This window comes from Pongo abelii, chromosome 11, assembly GCF_028885655.2.
Source record: "Pongo abelii isolate AG06213 chromosome 11, NHGRI_mPonAbe1-v2.0_pri, whole genome shotgun sequence".
NCBI classification, from domain to species: Eukaryota; Metazoa; Chordata; class Mammalia; order Primates; family Hominidae; genus Pongo; species Pongo abelii.
In genome coordinates this window covers 115,290,433-115,309,485 of record NC_071996.2, presented here as the reverse complement: position 1 = coordinate 115,309,485, position 19,053 = coordinate 115,290,433, and the positions used below count along the sequence as shown (strand labels likewise).

Genomic DNA, 19,053 nt, shown 5'->3' with positions numbered 1-19,053 from the left:
GTTCAGTTTGAAGGGAAAAGCCCAAGAAAATGGCTTTTTAAAGTAGTTTGAAAAGTTTATTACATTACTTTAGTATGTAAGTTAATATGTATATTCTACATAGAAGATATGAATCTTAAATATGTAATTAATGTTATTAAATATATCTATGTAGTCTAAATGCGGTTTCAATAAAAATTGTTTGATACTTTGCTAGGTTCTACCTTGTTTTATACAGTTAAGATCCCCACAGAGAAAAGACGTAATCGTATTCTAAATGATTAACTTAAGTACTGTTAACTTGGCATACTGTTCAAAAAGGATATAAAATAATATATACTATGTGTAATGATTACCTGCAGAATTTTAACTGATGAATAAATTAATAAGATTACATGTTATAATTCAATGAGAAAACAATATAACTGAATTCTAGATTATGCCAACTTAGGTTCCTCTTGACCCTTCATGTTGATGCTTGATTCCATTGCATTGTGTGGTTATTATAATCTTCAAAATAACCTGCATATATATTCTATGTAATTCTTTATCAGTGAATCTAATTTTGATCCTTTCACCGGGTGTTGTTTACTGTTGGCTTTTTATTAAAGTCATCATTCTTGGGGCCATTTCTTGTAAGTTTTAAGATGTTGCTAATCCTTGAGTAATTCTCCATTTTATCTACCACACTTACCAATGATAATTAAAAGATTGAAAATGAAAATACTTAAGTTTTTCTCTGATTGCATCATAATTTGCTGAAATATGTCACCTAAAAATTCTCAAAATTGTTTATTTTTACCATTTTCCATGACATTTACATAACATTTTCTACCTTAAGTAAAGCCACTTAAATACTAATTGCAGTTCCCTATTACATATCAAGGTTTTAGAGAGATTTTTGGTTTTATTCATTTAGATATTCCCCAAATATAGCCCAAACCTGGCACTTAGCAAGCATTCATTAAATACTTACTGAATGAGGAAATAAGGGGATGGAATGTTCTATTTTGAACAAATTCAACAAAGGTAAGATTTTGAGCAACTGTTTCTGTGTAGAATTCACTCAGAAAAAAAACATTCAGGCATTTGTCACTCAAGTACACTAAGTGTAAGAGGTTCAGGATTATAAATGGGATCTTCAGCCCATTTAATGCAATTTAATAAATATTTAATAATTACCACATTATATATAAAGTATAACATTAGGCACTGTACAGGACATTGCCGTTATAAAAAAGAGATACATATTCTCTCACCTGAAGCTCCTGACCTATTGTCTGAAGTAGATAAAATTATACACAACTTGGATAGTAATGGCACTAAAATTTACCTTATCTCCATGGGCATTCATTTGATCTGTCTTTTCTATAATGATGTAATAAAGTTCAGAGGAAATTGAGTAAAATGTGTTCTAAAGGCTATGCTGCCTCTAGAGAAATACAGGGTATTGGTTTTCCAAGTAGCATTTTCAAAAAAATTAATATAATACTTAAAATGTATAGACTTAAAAATAAACATGTAATGGTATATAAACACCAGTATAAAATAGACTGTTTTCTAACATTAAAAAAATCAATTAGCTTCCTGTTGCTAAGAGAGATAGTTAATCTTTTTCATTTTGGGGTTTAAACAAATTTAAGTCCGGGCGCAGTGGCTCATGCTTGTAATCCCAGCACTTTGGGAGGCCCAGGCAGGCGGATCATGAGGTCAGGAGTTCGAGACCAGCCTGGCCAACACAGTGAAACCCCGTCTCTACTAAAAATACAAAAATTAGCTGGGTCTGGTGGCAGGTGCCTACAATCCCAGCTCTTCACGAGGCTGAGGCAGGAGAATCACTTGGACCTGGGAGGTAGAAGTTGCAGTGAGCCGAGATCGTGCCACTGCACTCTAACCTGGGCAACAGAGCTAGACTCTGTCTCAAATAATAATAATAATAATAATAATAATAATATTGAAATTCTTTTTTCTTTTTCTGAGACAGGGTCTCACTCTGTTGCCCAAGCTGGAGTGCAATGGTGTGAAGACGGCTCACTGCAGTCTTAATCTCTTGGGCTCATGAAATCCTTCCACCTCAGCTTCCTGGGTAGCTGGGACCACAGGCATGTGCCACAACGTCCGGCTAAATTTTGACATTTTTTTGTAGAGAGAGGGTCTCCCTGAGTTACCCAGGCTGGTCTTGAATTCTTGGCCTCAAGCAAGCCTCCTGCCTTGGCCTCCCAAAGTGCTGGGATTACAGGCATGATTCTCTGTGCCCAACCATATTGAAATATTTTTAAAAATAGAGATACATTTCTCAAATGTGATAAAGATAAAGATAAATATGCTTTGCCCTTTCCTCTTTTAGTACAAGTGTATTTTATGGCTTTCATATATAAATAAAGGTAAAGCATTATATAACTCTAAGTTTATAGAAATATATAGAAATCAATGGCTTTCTTAATTATGAAATATGTTCTGTGAAAAGGATTTTCTTTTCAAGTCAATGTTAGATCAATTATTCAGAACCTCAAATTCTGTTTTACTATTTTATTTTTCTAGTTTCCTCTGGAAATAGTATCAGCTACTTTCATTTTCTGCTTTGAATTACCTTAGCACTTAAAAAATTGTGTATATAACAACTTCGTTAATTTTAGTTGGTTTTCTTGTACTCCAGTCTTTGAAGTAAAATAGAAGAAAGTGGAGATGTTACTTAGGCAAGCATCTTTCAACACTAGAGCATTTATTCAAATGTGACTATGTCAGGCAAATCTTTTATGAAGATGGCATATTTATATGTTTATGATAATTTAAAAAATGAATATAGATTATATTGATCTTTTACATTCATGTTTTATTAAAATTATTGTCAGTGATTTAAACTATTTCCATTTATCAAATGAATATTTTTTCCATTTATCAAATGAATATTTACTTTTACACATTTCCTAAGTTCTGTAGAAGATATTTTTCAGTAACATACTGAGAATATTGGTCTAATATCAAAAAGCATAATATTTTCAGTATTACCCTTGAAGCACAAAGCTCTTTCACATGCTGTCCTTCTTATTTTTTCCTCTTTTCATGATACGACAGTGTCAACACATTATTTCATGGTATTGCAGAGGCAATTAGTTATACAAATTAGGTAATCACGTATCAACAAAGGCCTTGTGTTTGTGCCGTATAGGTAATAGTCTGTGTGGAGGAACTGTCATATAGTTGAACAAATCAGATTAGGCATTTTTTGAAAGGTAACATGGAAATAATAACATTAAATTTTATATTCTAAGTAAAAAAAAACAGTGAGCACAGTGCCACCTATATAGTAGGTATTCATAAAAGTAATGTTCTAAGAGTAGTAATAGTGATAGTAAAAATTAGTATTTCTAGTGTTTTCAGTTACAGTAGCAGAAATTTATCTGAGTAGTAGAAAAATGTCCTGTAGAATCTTAATCCCCATGACCTAATTTGTTTTATCTATCTTTTTGTGCACTAACACTTTCTAACAGGGATTTGAGGTAACTGTGTCAGCTAAATGGACCTTAGCATGAATTATTTTTTAAGTTTTATTTCTGTGTGTCAGCTAGTAGAGATTATATCAGATTTTAGTATTGGAACCTGCTTAAGGAAATTAATGGAGGATTAAGAGAACAAGTTCTAGACAAGAGAGGTGAAAGGTTATTCCGTGGTGAAATTCAAGAGTGTTAAATGAAATGTCACCTATGTCATTATTTTTATTAACATCAGTTCCTTTTGAATATTCTTGTAGTTCATGAACTTAAAACCACAATACATTTTCTAGTTTAACGTAATTCTGAAAAAACATCTGTTGAAAGTTAGCGAATTGCTTCAGAAAATGGTGATTGGAGGTTAAATGTGATGTTTATATGAAATGGCTTTGTAAACTGCAGTATGCATATAAAATACCAGTGCTGTGAAGATGTTGACGAAGAGGACTGGAATAAGAAGTCAATATCCCCATTCATTCTCCAGAAGAGGAGGGAGATATTGATGTCACTTGTGTTAATGAACATACCATGAACCTAGTACCTCACCGCTGGGAGTGTAATCCAATGTTGTTAACCACTGCTGAAGTCTAGTATGATTAATAAATCCCTTCCCAAGAGAAAGGTGATGAAGTTGACTCAGGAGAGAGAAACACCATGTGTCTTTGTCCAGTTTCCTTTAAGGGGATACAATAAATAGGAATAATTAAAGAGTTCATCACGAGCATTTGTCTACTGTACCTGTAACAAGTTGCAAAGAGACTATTCATTTTTTCATTTGTTCCTCCCTGTGAGACATTGTTATTTTTTATGTTTAAATTAGTTTGGTTACTGGGTACAGGTTGGAGACTATAAAACATAATCTTTCTTTCAAACAAAAGATACTTTCTCAGAGATTAAAGAAGAATTATGCCTATAAAGAAAATGACTGACTTTGTTTGTTTATAAATTTGCTTATAAATAGAATATCTTAGCCTTAATATCCCCAAGTTGTATTAGGCAAGCTTTTAAACAGTGAATGAAAAAAATCAAATCAACGTAGAAAATTTTGCTACTGCAAAATTAGGTTACAATGGAGAGAGAAACAGAGAGAGAGAAGAGAGGAAAGAGAGGGAGAGAGGCCTATTTACCCTTACAAATGGATATTTATTTATCTATCCATCCTATCCATCCACCATCCATCCAGCAATATGTGCAATAATAAATTCAGGTTAGAAAAATATATATTAATACAAGAATATTAATTTAAACTTTCCTCATAATGTATAAATATTTTATGGATCATATTGGTGGTATACTAGCAGGCACTGTTTTTATTACTTTTAGAAAACCACTAAGGCAACTCTACAAGCTATAAAATTAAACAGTTGCCTCAAATTAATAAGTCAATCAACCTTGACATTTTGGACTTGATTATTCTTTGCCTAGTGGTGGGCGTGGGAGGTGGGAAGAAAGGGCTGTCTGGTGCATGTATGATGTCTACCAGCAACCCAGATGTCTACCCACTAGATGCCAGTATCACCCTCCACCCCTCACCAAGGATGACAACCACAAATATCTCCAGACATTGCCAGATGTCTTCTGGAAAGCAGAACACCCCAGTTGAGAACCACTGTTTTAGACCTATGTGAACAATATTATACCTGACATCAATGAATATATATGAAATCACAGGTGCTAACATAATTTATTTGAAGATTAAAAACATATTAAGCACACAGAAAAATATATTAGATACATGTACCTGCTATCCATATTTAACAGATACACAGATATTAATGTCATTTAAAAGAATTTGTAAAAAAGAAGGTGGTAGTTTAACATCAGATAACCAAAAGTTCATATAGTACTTGGGAAAATTCCACAGACTTGTTCCTTATACCGGTTTTTTTAAAGCGCCATCAACCAAGTCTCCCAAGCTAAAAACCTCAGTCATTTCTTGTTGCTTGTTCTTCCTCAATTCACACATCCAGTAAGTCATGAAGTATTTTTGTATTCCACCTCAAAAAGATGGCTTGGATCTCAGAGCCATCTAATTTGTATTCACTGCCTTCCGCATCTCTTGCCTGGCAACAAGTTTCTAACTTTTCTCTCTCCACCAGCTTCTCACCAACCTACTCCATTTTTACCCTACAACTAAGAACGTAATTCTACACAATAAATCAAAGCCTAAATTCTCTGTATACAGTGCCACTAATTCCCCATTGCCTGATGTAAAAGTATAGACTCCTACATTAACTTTTTCCAATCAAGTCCCTCTCCTCCCTGACTCATTTTCCATTCAGCAGTCTTACACCTGTGAACAATACTAGGCTCTCTCAAGGCACTTTGACATTAGACATATTATTCTCTCTGCCTAAATGTGCAAACGTTTCTTACTAACATATTCAGCTCCTGCATATGAATAGATAGAATTCGATAGCAAGGAACACTATGCATATGAAATTGTTTGGTTTCTACTTTCATATATCAATTGGTGAGATGTGAAAAGGCAAGGGACATTTTTATGTCTTTTCTTATTTTTTTCCACTTGATGGCTTATTTTTATACTTCCATAAGCAAACATATAAGCAAACATTATACAAATATTGAAAACTTCACAAAATGAATACATAGCTTAAGTAGTTTGGAAAAGGCATACTCCTTTGTAATTGCCAATCTACATCAAGAAATAGAGCTTTGCTACCCACCTCAGAAACCCCATTATGTGCCCTATCCCAATCTCAAATGCTTTTCTCCCCAAAAGTAACCACCATTCTTACTTGTATAGAAATTGCTTTCTTGTATGTCTTTATAGTTTTACCACCCAAGTATGCACCCCTGGACACTATAGCTTGCTTTTAAAGTATTTTTTTCCAAATTTCCTTTAAGACATGTGACATAAGTTCCTCCTCCTCCTTTTTTCCCTCTTCTTATAATTTACCTATTCAAACACCTGGGACATTTTTCTGTAGAATTTTCTGAAGGCTAGGTTTTGTTAATTGCATATTCATGTTCGAATTCACCATGTTTCTCTGTCTTTTGTACTTCCAACAAATGGCAGCTGGATCCAGAGACTTTATAATACTTATATTCACTCTCTTTGATGAAACCATAGGTGGTGGTGTGTTCATTCAGCGGGAGGCACATAATGTCTTGTTGTTGTCAAGAGTGGCAAATGTCTGAGATTTTAGAGTGTTTGCAAGCTAACAAGTTAGTCTGTCACTTGTGTTAGAAGAAGACACGAGACTCAATGGCACAGCAGTCAGCATGTCCATAGAATGCCTATTGCGTATGTTTGAATTTAATATTAAGAGCATCATAAGTAACATCAGACCTTGTTGTCACTAGAGGAGATGACTAAAGCAAATATTTGCTTTTTAATAAATTAATTAAGGCTGTGTTTTGTGTTTTTTATGGCCAAATATTTAGACAGATATTGAAGTGTGTCTTGGCAGGCTTGTCAAATCCAGGCCTGATACTTTGGCTCTCTTATTTCTGAGATTGCTCATCCTTTTCATTTAAAAATAACAACAGACTAGTCACAGAAGCAGTCACCTCTAACTTTTGCATCCTCAAAGGGCATTTCCCATATGCTTTTCAACAGAGACAGCTGTTGTCAGCCATAATTTCATAGAGGCCCATTTTCTTTCGTTAAATTTTGAATGGGAAAACATCACATTTATAAAAGACCTCAGACATGAAACTGTCACTCTTAATTGTACATTGAAATGCTAGCAAGCAGTTTTCTCATCTAAACTTTGGTGATGTGTAGTTATTCCTTTAGAAATAGAAAAATACAGTTTTATATATGCTGTGCAACACAGGGAACATATTGAAAAAGAGTTCTGGATTCAGAAAAACAATAGAAACTAATACTGAGGGATAGCTATGAGCCAGACCTTCTGTTAAGCAAGTCATAGAGATACACTTCTCAAAATAATCCTAGGATTTGGAGACCTTAACATCCCCATTTTACAGATAAAAATACTGAGGCACAGAAAGGTTAAATAATTTACCCAACAATACTGCTAAAACCTGGGATGTGAACTTAGGCCGTGTTTTAATTTACTAGAAATGCCATAACAAAGTACCACGGACTGGGTGGCTTAAACAACAGATATTTATTTTCTCACAATTCTGAAGCTGGAAGTATGAGATCAAAGGCTCTGCAGCATTGGTTTCTTCTGAGATCTCTCTCCTTGGCTTGTAGATGACCAACTTCTCTCTGTGTTTTCTCATGGTCTTTTCTCTTGTCATGTCTGTGCCCTCATCTTTTCTTCTTTTAAAAACACTGGTTATATTGGATTAGGGCCCAACTTAATAACCTCAGTTTAGCCTAATTACCTCTTTAAAAACCCTATCTCCAAATACAGTCCCATTCTGAGGTAGTATGGTTTAGGACTCCAGCGTATACATTATGGGGGTTTGGCTGGGCACAGTGGCTCACATCTGTCATCCTAGCACTTTGGGGGGCAAAGGCAGGAGTATCGCTTGAGGCCAGGAGTTCAAAACCAGCCACAGCAACATAATGAGACCCCCATCTCTACTGGAAAAAAAATTAGGTTGGTGTGGTGGTGTGTAGCTGTAGTCCTAGACACACGAATCTGAGGTGAGAGGATCCCTTGAACCCAGAGTTCAAGACTGCAGTGAGCTGTGATCACACCAGTGTACTCCAGCCTTGGCAACAGAGCAAGAATCTGTGTCATAAACAAACAAATATATGCATGAATAAATTTATTTTAGGGAGTGGTCATATTTAGCCAACAATAGATAATGTGACTGAAGCTATATCTTTATGTGCTATGTAGTACCAATTGTTTAATTAATTTTAATATTAAATGTTTTTGCTTATATATTGTTTACCATTCCTAAACTTATACAAAATATTTACAAATATTTCGGCATAATTGCACTAATGATAATATGATGAAATTGATTATCTTTTGTTGATTCAACTTTTAACCGTTTAACAGGAATTTTTCCTGTTTTGCAGAAGAGGATTGTAATATTGAATAATTTGCACAAGGTCAATAAGTGATGGAGACAGGAGTCAAACTAAGATTGTGAGACTACAGAACCCAAATTTAATCACTAGGCTGCATCATCCTAACCAGTTTGGCTCTCTGTGGAGAATACTCGTCATCACATGGACAATGTTAATAAACATTAAGACGCTTTGATTCAGTTGTAGCTTCAGTTGTACGAAAGTGCTGAAAACTAATAATTTATTTTTACTTCAGCTCTATCTATATCTAAACAAAGTTTAATTCAAAGGTTTCCAAACATTCTTACTATTTTTGCATTTATGCATTGTATCTAATTTCAGTTAAAAGTCAATTCCCCAAATCATTGGAGCTTAATGTGTTTATCTGATAGGAAAAAAATTGAACTCAGTATTATATTTTAAATAGTTATTAAAGATTATTAAAATGTCTATTTGAAATCCAAGCTTCAAAATATAATCCTACCTGTATAAATATGTAGAAAACAAATACACACACACACACACACTTTAGAGATGATAGAATCTTCAAGTTATGAATTTTTTGAAATATATATACTTACAATTGGAATTTTGTGTGATTATGTAAATGAATCTACCAAAGCTTCCAACTTAGTTTGTGTAATCTGTTAAAAGAAACACTATAGACAAATTAAATTTAGCGGAGTTTATTTAAAAAAAGAATGTTCATGAATTGGGCAGCACTCAGATCAGGAGTAGTTCAGGGATTCCTACCCAGCAATGTGAACAGGCAGAATTTATAGATGGACAAGTAAGTATTATGCAGAAACAGTTTAAATTGTTACAGCTTGGCATTTGTCTTATTTGGACATAGTGTGATCAGTTGGTAGTCTGTGATTGACTGAGGCCTGGCTGCTATGATTGGCTGAGATTCAGCTACTTGTTATGAGAATATACTCTTAAGTTAGTTTGCAGTTTGTTTATATACTAATTAGGTCACAGTTTGCTGTATAGAAACTCAAGGTACAGAGACAACTTTGGGCCAATTTAATTTAATTTTACAAACCTAACTCTAGTGTAATAAGTCTATGATACAGAAATACAGTCTTGATAAGGTCAGGAGATGAAGAATCAATTGGGAATGTAGAGATCTGAAGGGGGACTATTAACTCTCCAGCCAGCTCAGGAAAATATAAAGGACAAAAAAAATATGGTTAATTCTAGGGAGGTGAGCTAAGGAGTCCTCTTCTCAATGGAACTAAAGGTGTTCACTGCTAAGAAGTCATGGGTTGAGAGCTGGCTAAGTGGCCAGTGATGAGGGAAATGGCCTGCAGATTCTTAGAAAGTAGAACTCATAGCAACACTAGTACCCAACAGACTAGCTGGAAATGGCTGAAAGTTAGCAGTTTGTTGGGATGACCTGATCAGGTTTCCTACCGCTTGAGTATTATTTCACGCTGTGTGTAAGTAGTATGAATTCTACTCTACTCCAGTCAGTATATGACATTTCACATTACTTATTTTTTTTTCAAATCTAATTAAATAAGACTTTGAGTCCCTCCTTGCCAGGGTGGCATAATCCTTGGAGTTTTAAGAACAATGGGAAAAATGAAAGCAGAATTCCAAAGCAAACATACTATCTCTACAAGCAGCAGGGATGTGTAATGTTTGCTCTATGTTTATTAATGTGCTTTTATTCTGGTAAACTTTTTCATACTATGTCATAGTTAAGAATGTTTTCTGCTTTAGGTATTCTCAGACATGCTGTGAAGGGCAGGGACAGAAATTAATTGTCTAGGGAAATTTAATGGAAAGCTTTACTGATAGAGAGGCTACAATTTGCTACTACATTTGTCACCATCAGAGAACACATAAATTCTGCAGTCATTACCAGCAGAAGGGACTTTCTATTACCCCCACTCCTACCACCATAGTTCTCTGTTCCCTACTATTCTCTGTGATACTACAGATTTATTTGACTTCAAGTCTATTGACCTTAAGTAATCAGCATTATATTTGTTGATTCTTACCTGATGAAATGTATTAGTATTTTTTTGGATAATATCTAATTGTGTATGAGTTCTTAAGACACTGAAGTAGAAGTTAAGAATTTGGATCTTTTTGACTGATTACAGAAGGTTTTAACAAAAATGGATAGGTATATTTTCAAAGAGATGCTAATTTTAAAGAAAAATAAGTAATAAACATGGATTTGATGAATAATTTTAGTTGGAAAAAATCTAGGAATAAGAGTTTTACATACTTAGCTAGGAACATATAATTGCTTTTAATGTGCATAAAATCATTCCTAAACATTTATTAAATATTTAGGAATTGTGTGGTACTGTAATCACTTTAATCTTAAGGTAAATGAAGAAACATTTAAGGAACTAGTCTCCATTTCTATTAAGGATCAATTTTTTTTAAAAGTCAACTAAGAAGAAAAGAATTAGAGATTCATGTCAAATACAGAAAAATTAATAGCTATTAAAAGAGTTGTGAAATGAAGCATAAATTTAAAAATAGTGAAGACTGATTTTTCTGAAATGATCTAGAGGTAAAAGGATAACCCAGTCAGTCAATACAGTCCCATCTAATCTTTGATTAAGGGACATCCATTGAAAATTCCAGGTTTATAACTGCAGATTTCACATTGTCTCTAAAATATTATGCAGGAGAAATGCTTATAAAATTTGTTGTCATTTTTAAAAATCATGATTTTTTTCCTGGACTTATTGCTAATATGGTATGGGAAATTATTTTTTTTGTTTTCCATATCTTTTGATTTCTATCATCAAATGTCATAAACAAAACAAATTGTCCCTTCGGTTAGAAGAGTTTTGAAGCATTCAAAGCTTTAATAATATCCGATTGTATTTACTACTTGAACAAAGCAACTGTAGAAACCTACATTGATAATGAAAATCAATCAGTTTTACTGAGCAGAAGCTTACACCATAAAGAGGAAGATATATAGGAGGGTATTCACTCTTTGGTTGACAAAATAGGATGACTTCCTACAACTAAACTGTTACTGAGCCAGAACCAGAGTCAGGATTTTGTCTTTGCTAGGGCATTCTTTTTTTTGGAGAAAAACCTTTATTTGATATCAAAGACATCACCAGTAACTCAGAAATTAGATTTTATTTTATTTTATTTACTTTTTTTTATTATACTTTAAGTTCTGGGGTACATATGCAGAACGTGCAGTTTTGTTACATAGGTATACACGTGCCATGGTGGTTTGCTGTACCCATCAACCCGTCACCTACATTAGGTATTTCTCCTAATGCTATCCCTCCCCTAGGGCATTGTTATAATTTCTGTTTACTACTGTGGTCCTTGGACATAAATCATAATTGTGTTGTTCAAACAATGTTTTGTATTAGTAGCAAGTTCATAAAATTATTTTCCTTGGAAAATGATATCTAAAAAGACCTTAAGCATTGCTTTCCACTTTTCGATTCCATTCCATTCCACAGCCATTATTAAATGTTCAGTGCCAGAGTCTATATTTAGGGCCATAATATACACACATAAAGTATAAGGAACCATTTCTGAAATTTAGTAATAAATTGCAAATTGCATAAGCAAGATATAAATGTACCAAAGGTTACATAACAGAGAGTTTAAAAGCAACAGTTCTTATGTAATGATATTATTATTTTTTTTCTGCTTAGATTGTCCACAGGCAGTTCATCTGCCTGGCTATTATCAGAGATAATATTTGTAATACTTAGCATCTGTTAAATACTTACTATTTGCCAGACAGGTTTCTTATATCTTCTAACCCCTATTATGGTTTTATAATAGAAATATTGGTATCTCTTTTTTAAAGATGAAGAAACTGAGGCTCAATGAGGTTAAGCAACCTGAGAAAGCCACAAAGCTAGTACGCACAAAGGCTGGGTTTGGAGTCCAACTTTGCCTGGCAGACAAGCCCACATTTCCTACCATTATACTTTCCCATAGATAAGTCCATATGTTTAAAAGTCGTTTTTATTTTCTCAAAATTTTCTAAAACAGTGGAAAATGTTGTGCTACTCAGATTCTTTCTGATGGCTGAAAGGAGAGGAACAATGGATAACTGACATGGTTGTGTGGCCTTATCAGACATTATAACATACAATTTACACTTTTAGATATCTCTTCACTTTTTATCCAGATCTGCCAATATTGTCTCAAACCACATTATTTACTCTTTTTCATCATTAAGCACTCCTACCATTATTAACTTGTTTCCTGTAATTGTTTTTATTTGTAATCAGTACACATGGCTCGTGATCTGCACTGGAGTTTCCTTTTGAGATGTTTCAAGATATTTGTTCACAGAAAGACTATAGGAATATCTGAGAGAATGTGACTATGAATACCAGAATACAGAGAGCAAAATAAGGCATGATATGTTTTTTTTAGATATAAGAATTTTATATTTATCTCCTATAACTCTTTTTAAAATGCTTCAGTTCCATGTGTCCCTCTACATGTAAAAGATTAAAGCAACACATCTTGGGTTGAGAGATTTGCTATGATTTTTTTTTCTATTATTTACATTATTTTTCTGGGTCAGAGAAAGGGATGTAACAATTAAGATAAATAGGATTGTCACTATCATTATCATAAAACAATTTACTATCGACCAACTTATGGATGGCCTTGTTCAAAATGGCTTAGACATGCATTCTCAGCATTAACATGGAATGATGTCCAGAGTTCACATAAGAAAAGGATATTTATTAGGCTAATGCTTAGTTTATGCATACTATTTTGCAAGAACAGAGGGTAATAAACAGAATGAATAATGACAGAGACTTATTTTGGACACTAGAACCTCAGTTATAACAGCAAATCCCTCCAGTTCTAGAATCTTTACAAGGGAGTAGCTATTGTTTTTAATCTGACCTTCCATGAAGACAAGACACATGTCTCTAAGAATAATGTAATACACACCCTGGAATGAGAAGTATGTAAATATTACAACACAATTAATTCAAATATAAATATATTTAGTAATATGCAAATACAAAGATGTTCTTAGTTATGTTTTACTTTTTCTAGTAGATAAGAGCACTTGGAGCATCCTCTTCTGCGTTAGTTGGTCCTTCTTTATGTGTTCAGCATTGTTCTTGGTTCATACCTATCACACATTCTACAGCCCTTATTATTTGCAGATTATTTGCAGCTTGTGGTAGTATGTGATCCAAATGCCATGCCAAGTGACACTGAAAAATTACTATTAATGTTACTCTTTTACAAATAAACTTCTTCTTTTACCTGAGTATGCTTCATTTGTGTTTTCTCTGTTGACATTATAAATGTGTTTCTCCATCTTGAGATAAACCAATAACATTTTACACTTTTTGATAAGAAGAGTCACTTCCTGAGTGGGATGGAAGCTAATGATACGTTTGTTTTGGAATGATGGATCTTATGATACGTTGTAGGCAAAAGAGTCATAATACATCCTCCATCACCACATTTATCATTGTGATATAATCACTAAATAATTATTGTATTCAAGTTTAAAGAAAACTTTTTAATAATGAATGAATTTTACTTTTTAGACCATATGATGTCAGCATGTATTTATAATCTCTCTTTAAGAGCTCAAAGAGGTAGATAAGGGCACTCAAAGAGGTAACAGCTCAACCATTAGAACAGTGTTTGAAGGAGGAATTATAGAACCCTAGAGCTAGACTTTCCCAGGCGGTGCAATTTTAAACAAATTGCTGTGTACAAACAATGCATATCACTGCTGAGTTTCACCCCTCTTTTCTATTGTCCTAGGCATTTATCTCTTCACCCCAAGACACTCACTGTATTAGGAATACTCATAGTGGCTTAGAGTTCCCAATTTGATGCTAGATATGAGTAATTCGATATATCCCTTTCCTTTTCCTCTCTGCTTTTGCTCCATTAGGATTCTACTCTTCTATTGATTATTTGTAGCATGCTTATTCTTAAGAATTGTAAGACTAGGGGGAAAGAGTCTGAATAGAGGCTCACATATTTTATTGTTTATTATAAACCAACTAGAGATTACTAAATAAATAAAATGTTATATTTTCCCATTTTGACAGATATATCTTTATAACAACCTGGATGGCCAGGTACAATGTTAGAACTTTTGGAGTCCTCAGGAATATGTTGGCATGGAGAGAAATGGCTCCAGCCTACAGCTTCTCTTCCATCCTCTTCTATCCTGTATTGTGAGAGGTCTTACATGCAAGTTTTTGAACACTCTAGCCTACACGTCCAGGATCTGTACAGTTTTCCTTCAGACATTGACACCTGGACCACCTATTCCTTCCTAAATATATGCACATTGGTGGCACAATCTGCTGTCTGGGGATGGAACTGGGGAAGATGACATTACAGTTTCTGGGTAAAGACTTGGGGTTATTTGCAAAGGGAATTCTGGGATCACAGGGTCTGGAAGGGGAGAGTGCAGAATCTAAATGGACCTTTTTCTTCACTCCACAGACTTTTTACAGTGGTGAAGGGTATGGCCAGAGAAGGGCCAGAGTGATACTTGTTGGTTTCTTACCGCCACTCTCCTGATCACATGAGACACAAAAGTTAACAAACCAAAGTGCTTGAACTTATAGGGCTATGTTCTGGGAAAAAGAGAGACAGGTTACCAATACTAAATCTGATAAATGTATGAATGATATAGTATAGTAGAAGGTAAGAAGTACTGGGGAAAATATGAGAATCGAAGCAGGTAAAAGTGTAGGGGCTACAGTGTTCAACAGGTTTATCAGGGTTGGCCTCAACTGAGAAGGTGATATTTGAGCAAAAACTTGAAGGTAGTGAGGGAGTTTGCCAAGAAGATAACAAGATGAAGGGAAACTCAGGTTTTTAAGGGCATAATGCACAATTTAAGGTAGAACTATACTTTTCGTGTGAAAGAGAACTGATGACTAGATCATACACTGCAGTTCTGTCTAACAGAATTATAATAAGAGCCATAAAATGTAATTGAAAATGTTTTGCCACAATAAGAAGGTAAAAAGAAACAACTGATACTAACTTTAATAATACATTTTATTTAACTTAATTTATCTCAAATGTTATCATTTCATCATATAATCTTCAAAATCCAGAGTGTAGTTTGTACTTACAGCACATCTAAATTTATGCCAGCTATACTTCAGTTGCTCAGGCCACATATGACTAGTGGTTATTGCACTGAACAGCATAAACATTTTGATACATCAGTAAAAGGATTTTGTCTGTTACTCTGAGTAACTTAGGAGATGTTTCAGAGTTTTAAGCATTGAAGTGTTGTAATTTGATTTATGTCTTTAAAATATCTTGGCTAGCCTGAACTGAGAATACACCATAGGGATCGGGAATAGACACAAGGAGACCTATTGCAATAATCTAGATGAGGAATGATGATGGCTCAGGTGGGAGCCATGGATGACATAAGAGGTAGTTGAATTTCTGATCATTCTGAATGTAGAACAAATAGTATGGATCACACTTGGGGTGTCAGAGGAGAGTCAAAGATGACTGAAATTTTGGCCTGAAAGTCAGAAAAGATGGAATAACCTGAACTGAGATGAGGAAGGCTGCCAGAGGGGTGGGGGAAGAAAAGAGTTCAGCCATTGATAGATGTATCTGAAAAGCGTATTAGACATCCAAGTAAGGATGTTGAGTAAACAGTTGGGTATAAAACTGGAGTTTGGGGAAAGTGTAGAGATAAATGTTTGGAGATCACCAACTTTGAAACTGAATAAGATTACCAAGTGAGTGAGAATAGACAGGGTTGGGGGGAAGTACCAAAAACAGCCTTGGAGCATCTGAAATGAAAAGGGTTAGTTAGAATAACATGAAATTGGTATTAAAATAATATAAAATACTTGAGTATTTTTGTGTCATTTTTAGTTTTTTTTTTAATTCTGACAACTATTTATCATCATTTTATTGAAAAACTTAATATTTAGATGAAACTCAGACTTTCTTTATGACACTGTTTTGCTTTAAAATGTCTCACAAACCCTCAAATAATTATATAGACAACTAAATTTAAACAGTGGGCAGTAAAAATTAAAAATGTGGTTGGAATGAATTTATAGACAACAATTAGGTTTTTTTTTGAGACAGAGCCTCACTCTGTTGCCAGGCTAGAGTGCAGTGGTGCAATCCTGGCTCACTGCAACCTCCGCCTCCTGGGTTCAAGTGATTCTCCTGCCTCAGCCTCCCAAGTAGCTAGGACTACAGGTGCCTGCCACCATGCCAAGCTAATTTTTTGTATTTTTAGTAGAGATGGGGTTTCACCATGTTGGCCAGAATGGTCTTGATCTCTTGACCTCATGATCCACTCACCTCGGCCTCCAAAAGTGATGGGATTATAGGTGCGAGCCACCGCGCCCAGCCACAACAATTAGTTTTTAATACATGTTTTTTATGTTTGTGTTCCCTAGAGATGTACAGGGCAATTTTTATTTGGTAAATATAGCACTAAACACCAATACAGCCATTTTAAATCTATCCTACAATTTACAAACTAACATGGCTTTGTTTTACTTAGGCTCACCAATATGCTTTTTTATTTAAAGTTTGACTGATGGTTGTGTGTCCTTAACTTATTGTAGTCTGTTGATAAGCAAGACCTTTATTCCTTTAACTATATTCAAATCTCAGGTATGAAGAAGGTCCCATAAACAAAATCCATCATTTTAGTATAAGCACATTCATAACTGTTTAAAAGAAATACAACTTATACTTCAAATGAGATTCTAACCCTTTGTGGTCTTTTATTATGAAGCCAATTATTTAGAATATGATATGGAAAATAATGTATTAAACTAAAAACTGAAAAATAGAGTTTAATAACTCATTTTAATCTAAATTGCTACATATACATAGTGACAAATTCGTTTTGTGATACAGGCAATTGTTTGTGTCTTTTCAGTCTGTTCGAGAAGTCACAGGCTACGTGTTAGTGGCTCTTAATCAGTTTCGTTACCTGCCTCTGGAGAATTTACGCATTATTCGTGGGACAAAACTTTATGAGGATCGATATGCCTTGGCAATATTTTTAAACTACAGAAAAGATGGAAACTTTGGACTTCAAGAACTTGGATTAAAGAACTTGACAGGTAAGGAATATATCCAAAATGGCAAATATGTTTTCATTATCAATATAAGGCAATGCACACAAAAATGTGTATATAGGGTTACTGTCATATTTGTTACATTGAGGAACAGTCTAAGGCATTTAAATATCAGTGATTTATTCATCTTATGAGCAATGATGCCCTGTGATGCCCTTGCTTTTATTTATAGATTTTGTAAGTTTAGTGTGAAGGATACCATAATACTGTATCTCAGCTGAACACGAGTAAACTCTGGAAATGCTCCATGACTGAAAACTGAGATATGAAACATGCTGTGTTTGGTGGTTTCAGGTGAACAGTGGACCATATCATCAAATCCTTGCAATAATGCAATAACTATCATTAGAGCTTAGTAACACCCAAGCTGTTGTATCTATTTCCATGAATCTTTAGTTTTCTGCACAATCACCTTATTTTTGGAAAATATATCTAATTTATACAGTTTTGATTTCTCTTATTCAGTAGCTCACTAAATGCCATCAGCAATTCTTTCTCAGAATACTTCAATAACATCAGATCATCAGAGTAGGTTTTTCTCATTAAGATTGGAAATATATGATGTAAGCAACCTAAAATTATCGCCCTTCTATGAAAAACACTCGATAGGAATTTATTTTGTAAGCTGGTTCTTGCTATCCCACTGTTACTTTTCAGTTCACATAGCTCAGGGTACATAAAAGTTTTGTGGGAGGCTTTTTGGTATAATGGTTCTACTCATGAATTTTATTCATGTATACCTTTAATCAAAATGAGCTGCTTACTGAGATCGCGCCATTGCTCTCCACCCTGGGCAACAAGAACGAAACTCCATCTCAAAAAAAAAAACAAAAAGAGCTAATTAGTAAATAATTAGTACCTAACTGTAGGATAAAGGAGTTTACACTTTTAATTTACTATAAATTAATATAATCTATATATTTTGCATCCAAACCTGTAGTGGTTTTTTATGTACTTTGAGTACAATAAGTAGTAATAATTATTGGCATTGAAAAATTAAGCAGTTTAGAGATATGGCCTTAAAATATAACAAAAAGCAAGATGAATATTGTCAGAATATTGAAATCATTTGTTTCTTATATTTGAAGTGGATATTAAATTTCTAGTTTTAAGTTAGACATAGCTTTATAGTTAGCCAGACATGTGAAATAAAATTGGGATATTTTGAGTGACGAAAGGAATACTGATTGTGTTATATATTTTGGACATGATTGCTATAGAGTTGATGAAATAATGGTGAATGCAAATTGTTCCGAATTTATAGATTCCTTCATCAACATTTTCACTTTTATTTCTTTCAAAGATAGTTTTCTTACTGAAGAATGGAGTTTTTTACTAAATTGCTACTTATATAGAAATAATGATAGGAGAAAGAATTTTGGAAATGAAATATGTAGAGAACAATTGAACGATTGAAATTAGGAATCTAAAAATACTGTAATATGATCCAGTTAAAACCTGCATAGGAAGCATTGTGTTTTCATCATGATTTCCCTCTGATTATATTAAAGAAAAA

At 34.0% G+C, this 19,053-nt stretch overlaps 1 protein-coding gene across 6 annotated transcripts in view; it reads left to right on the top strand.

The window, feature by feature from the left end:
* ERBB4 (erb-b2 receptor tyrosine kinase 4) overlaps positions 1–19,053 on the top strand; it is a 1,162,809-nt gene that overhangs the window by 576,064 nt on the left and 567,692 nt on the right. For all 6 annotated transcript variants that reach the window (XM_054549798.1, XM_024243752.3, XM_024243750.3 and 3 more), the window contains exon 3: positions 17,336–17,522. In XM_054549798.1, coding sequence (XP_054405773.1) covers positions 17,336–17,522 — 187 coding nt within the window. The remainder of the gene's footprint in view (positions 1–17,335; positions 17,523–19,053) is intronic.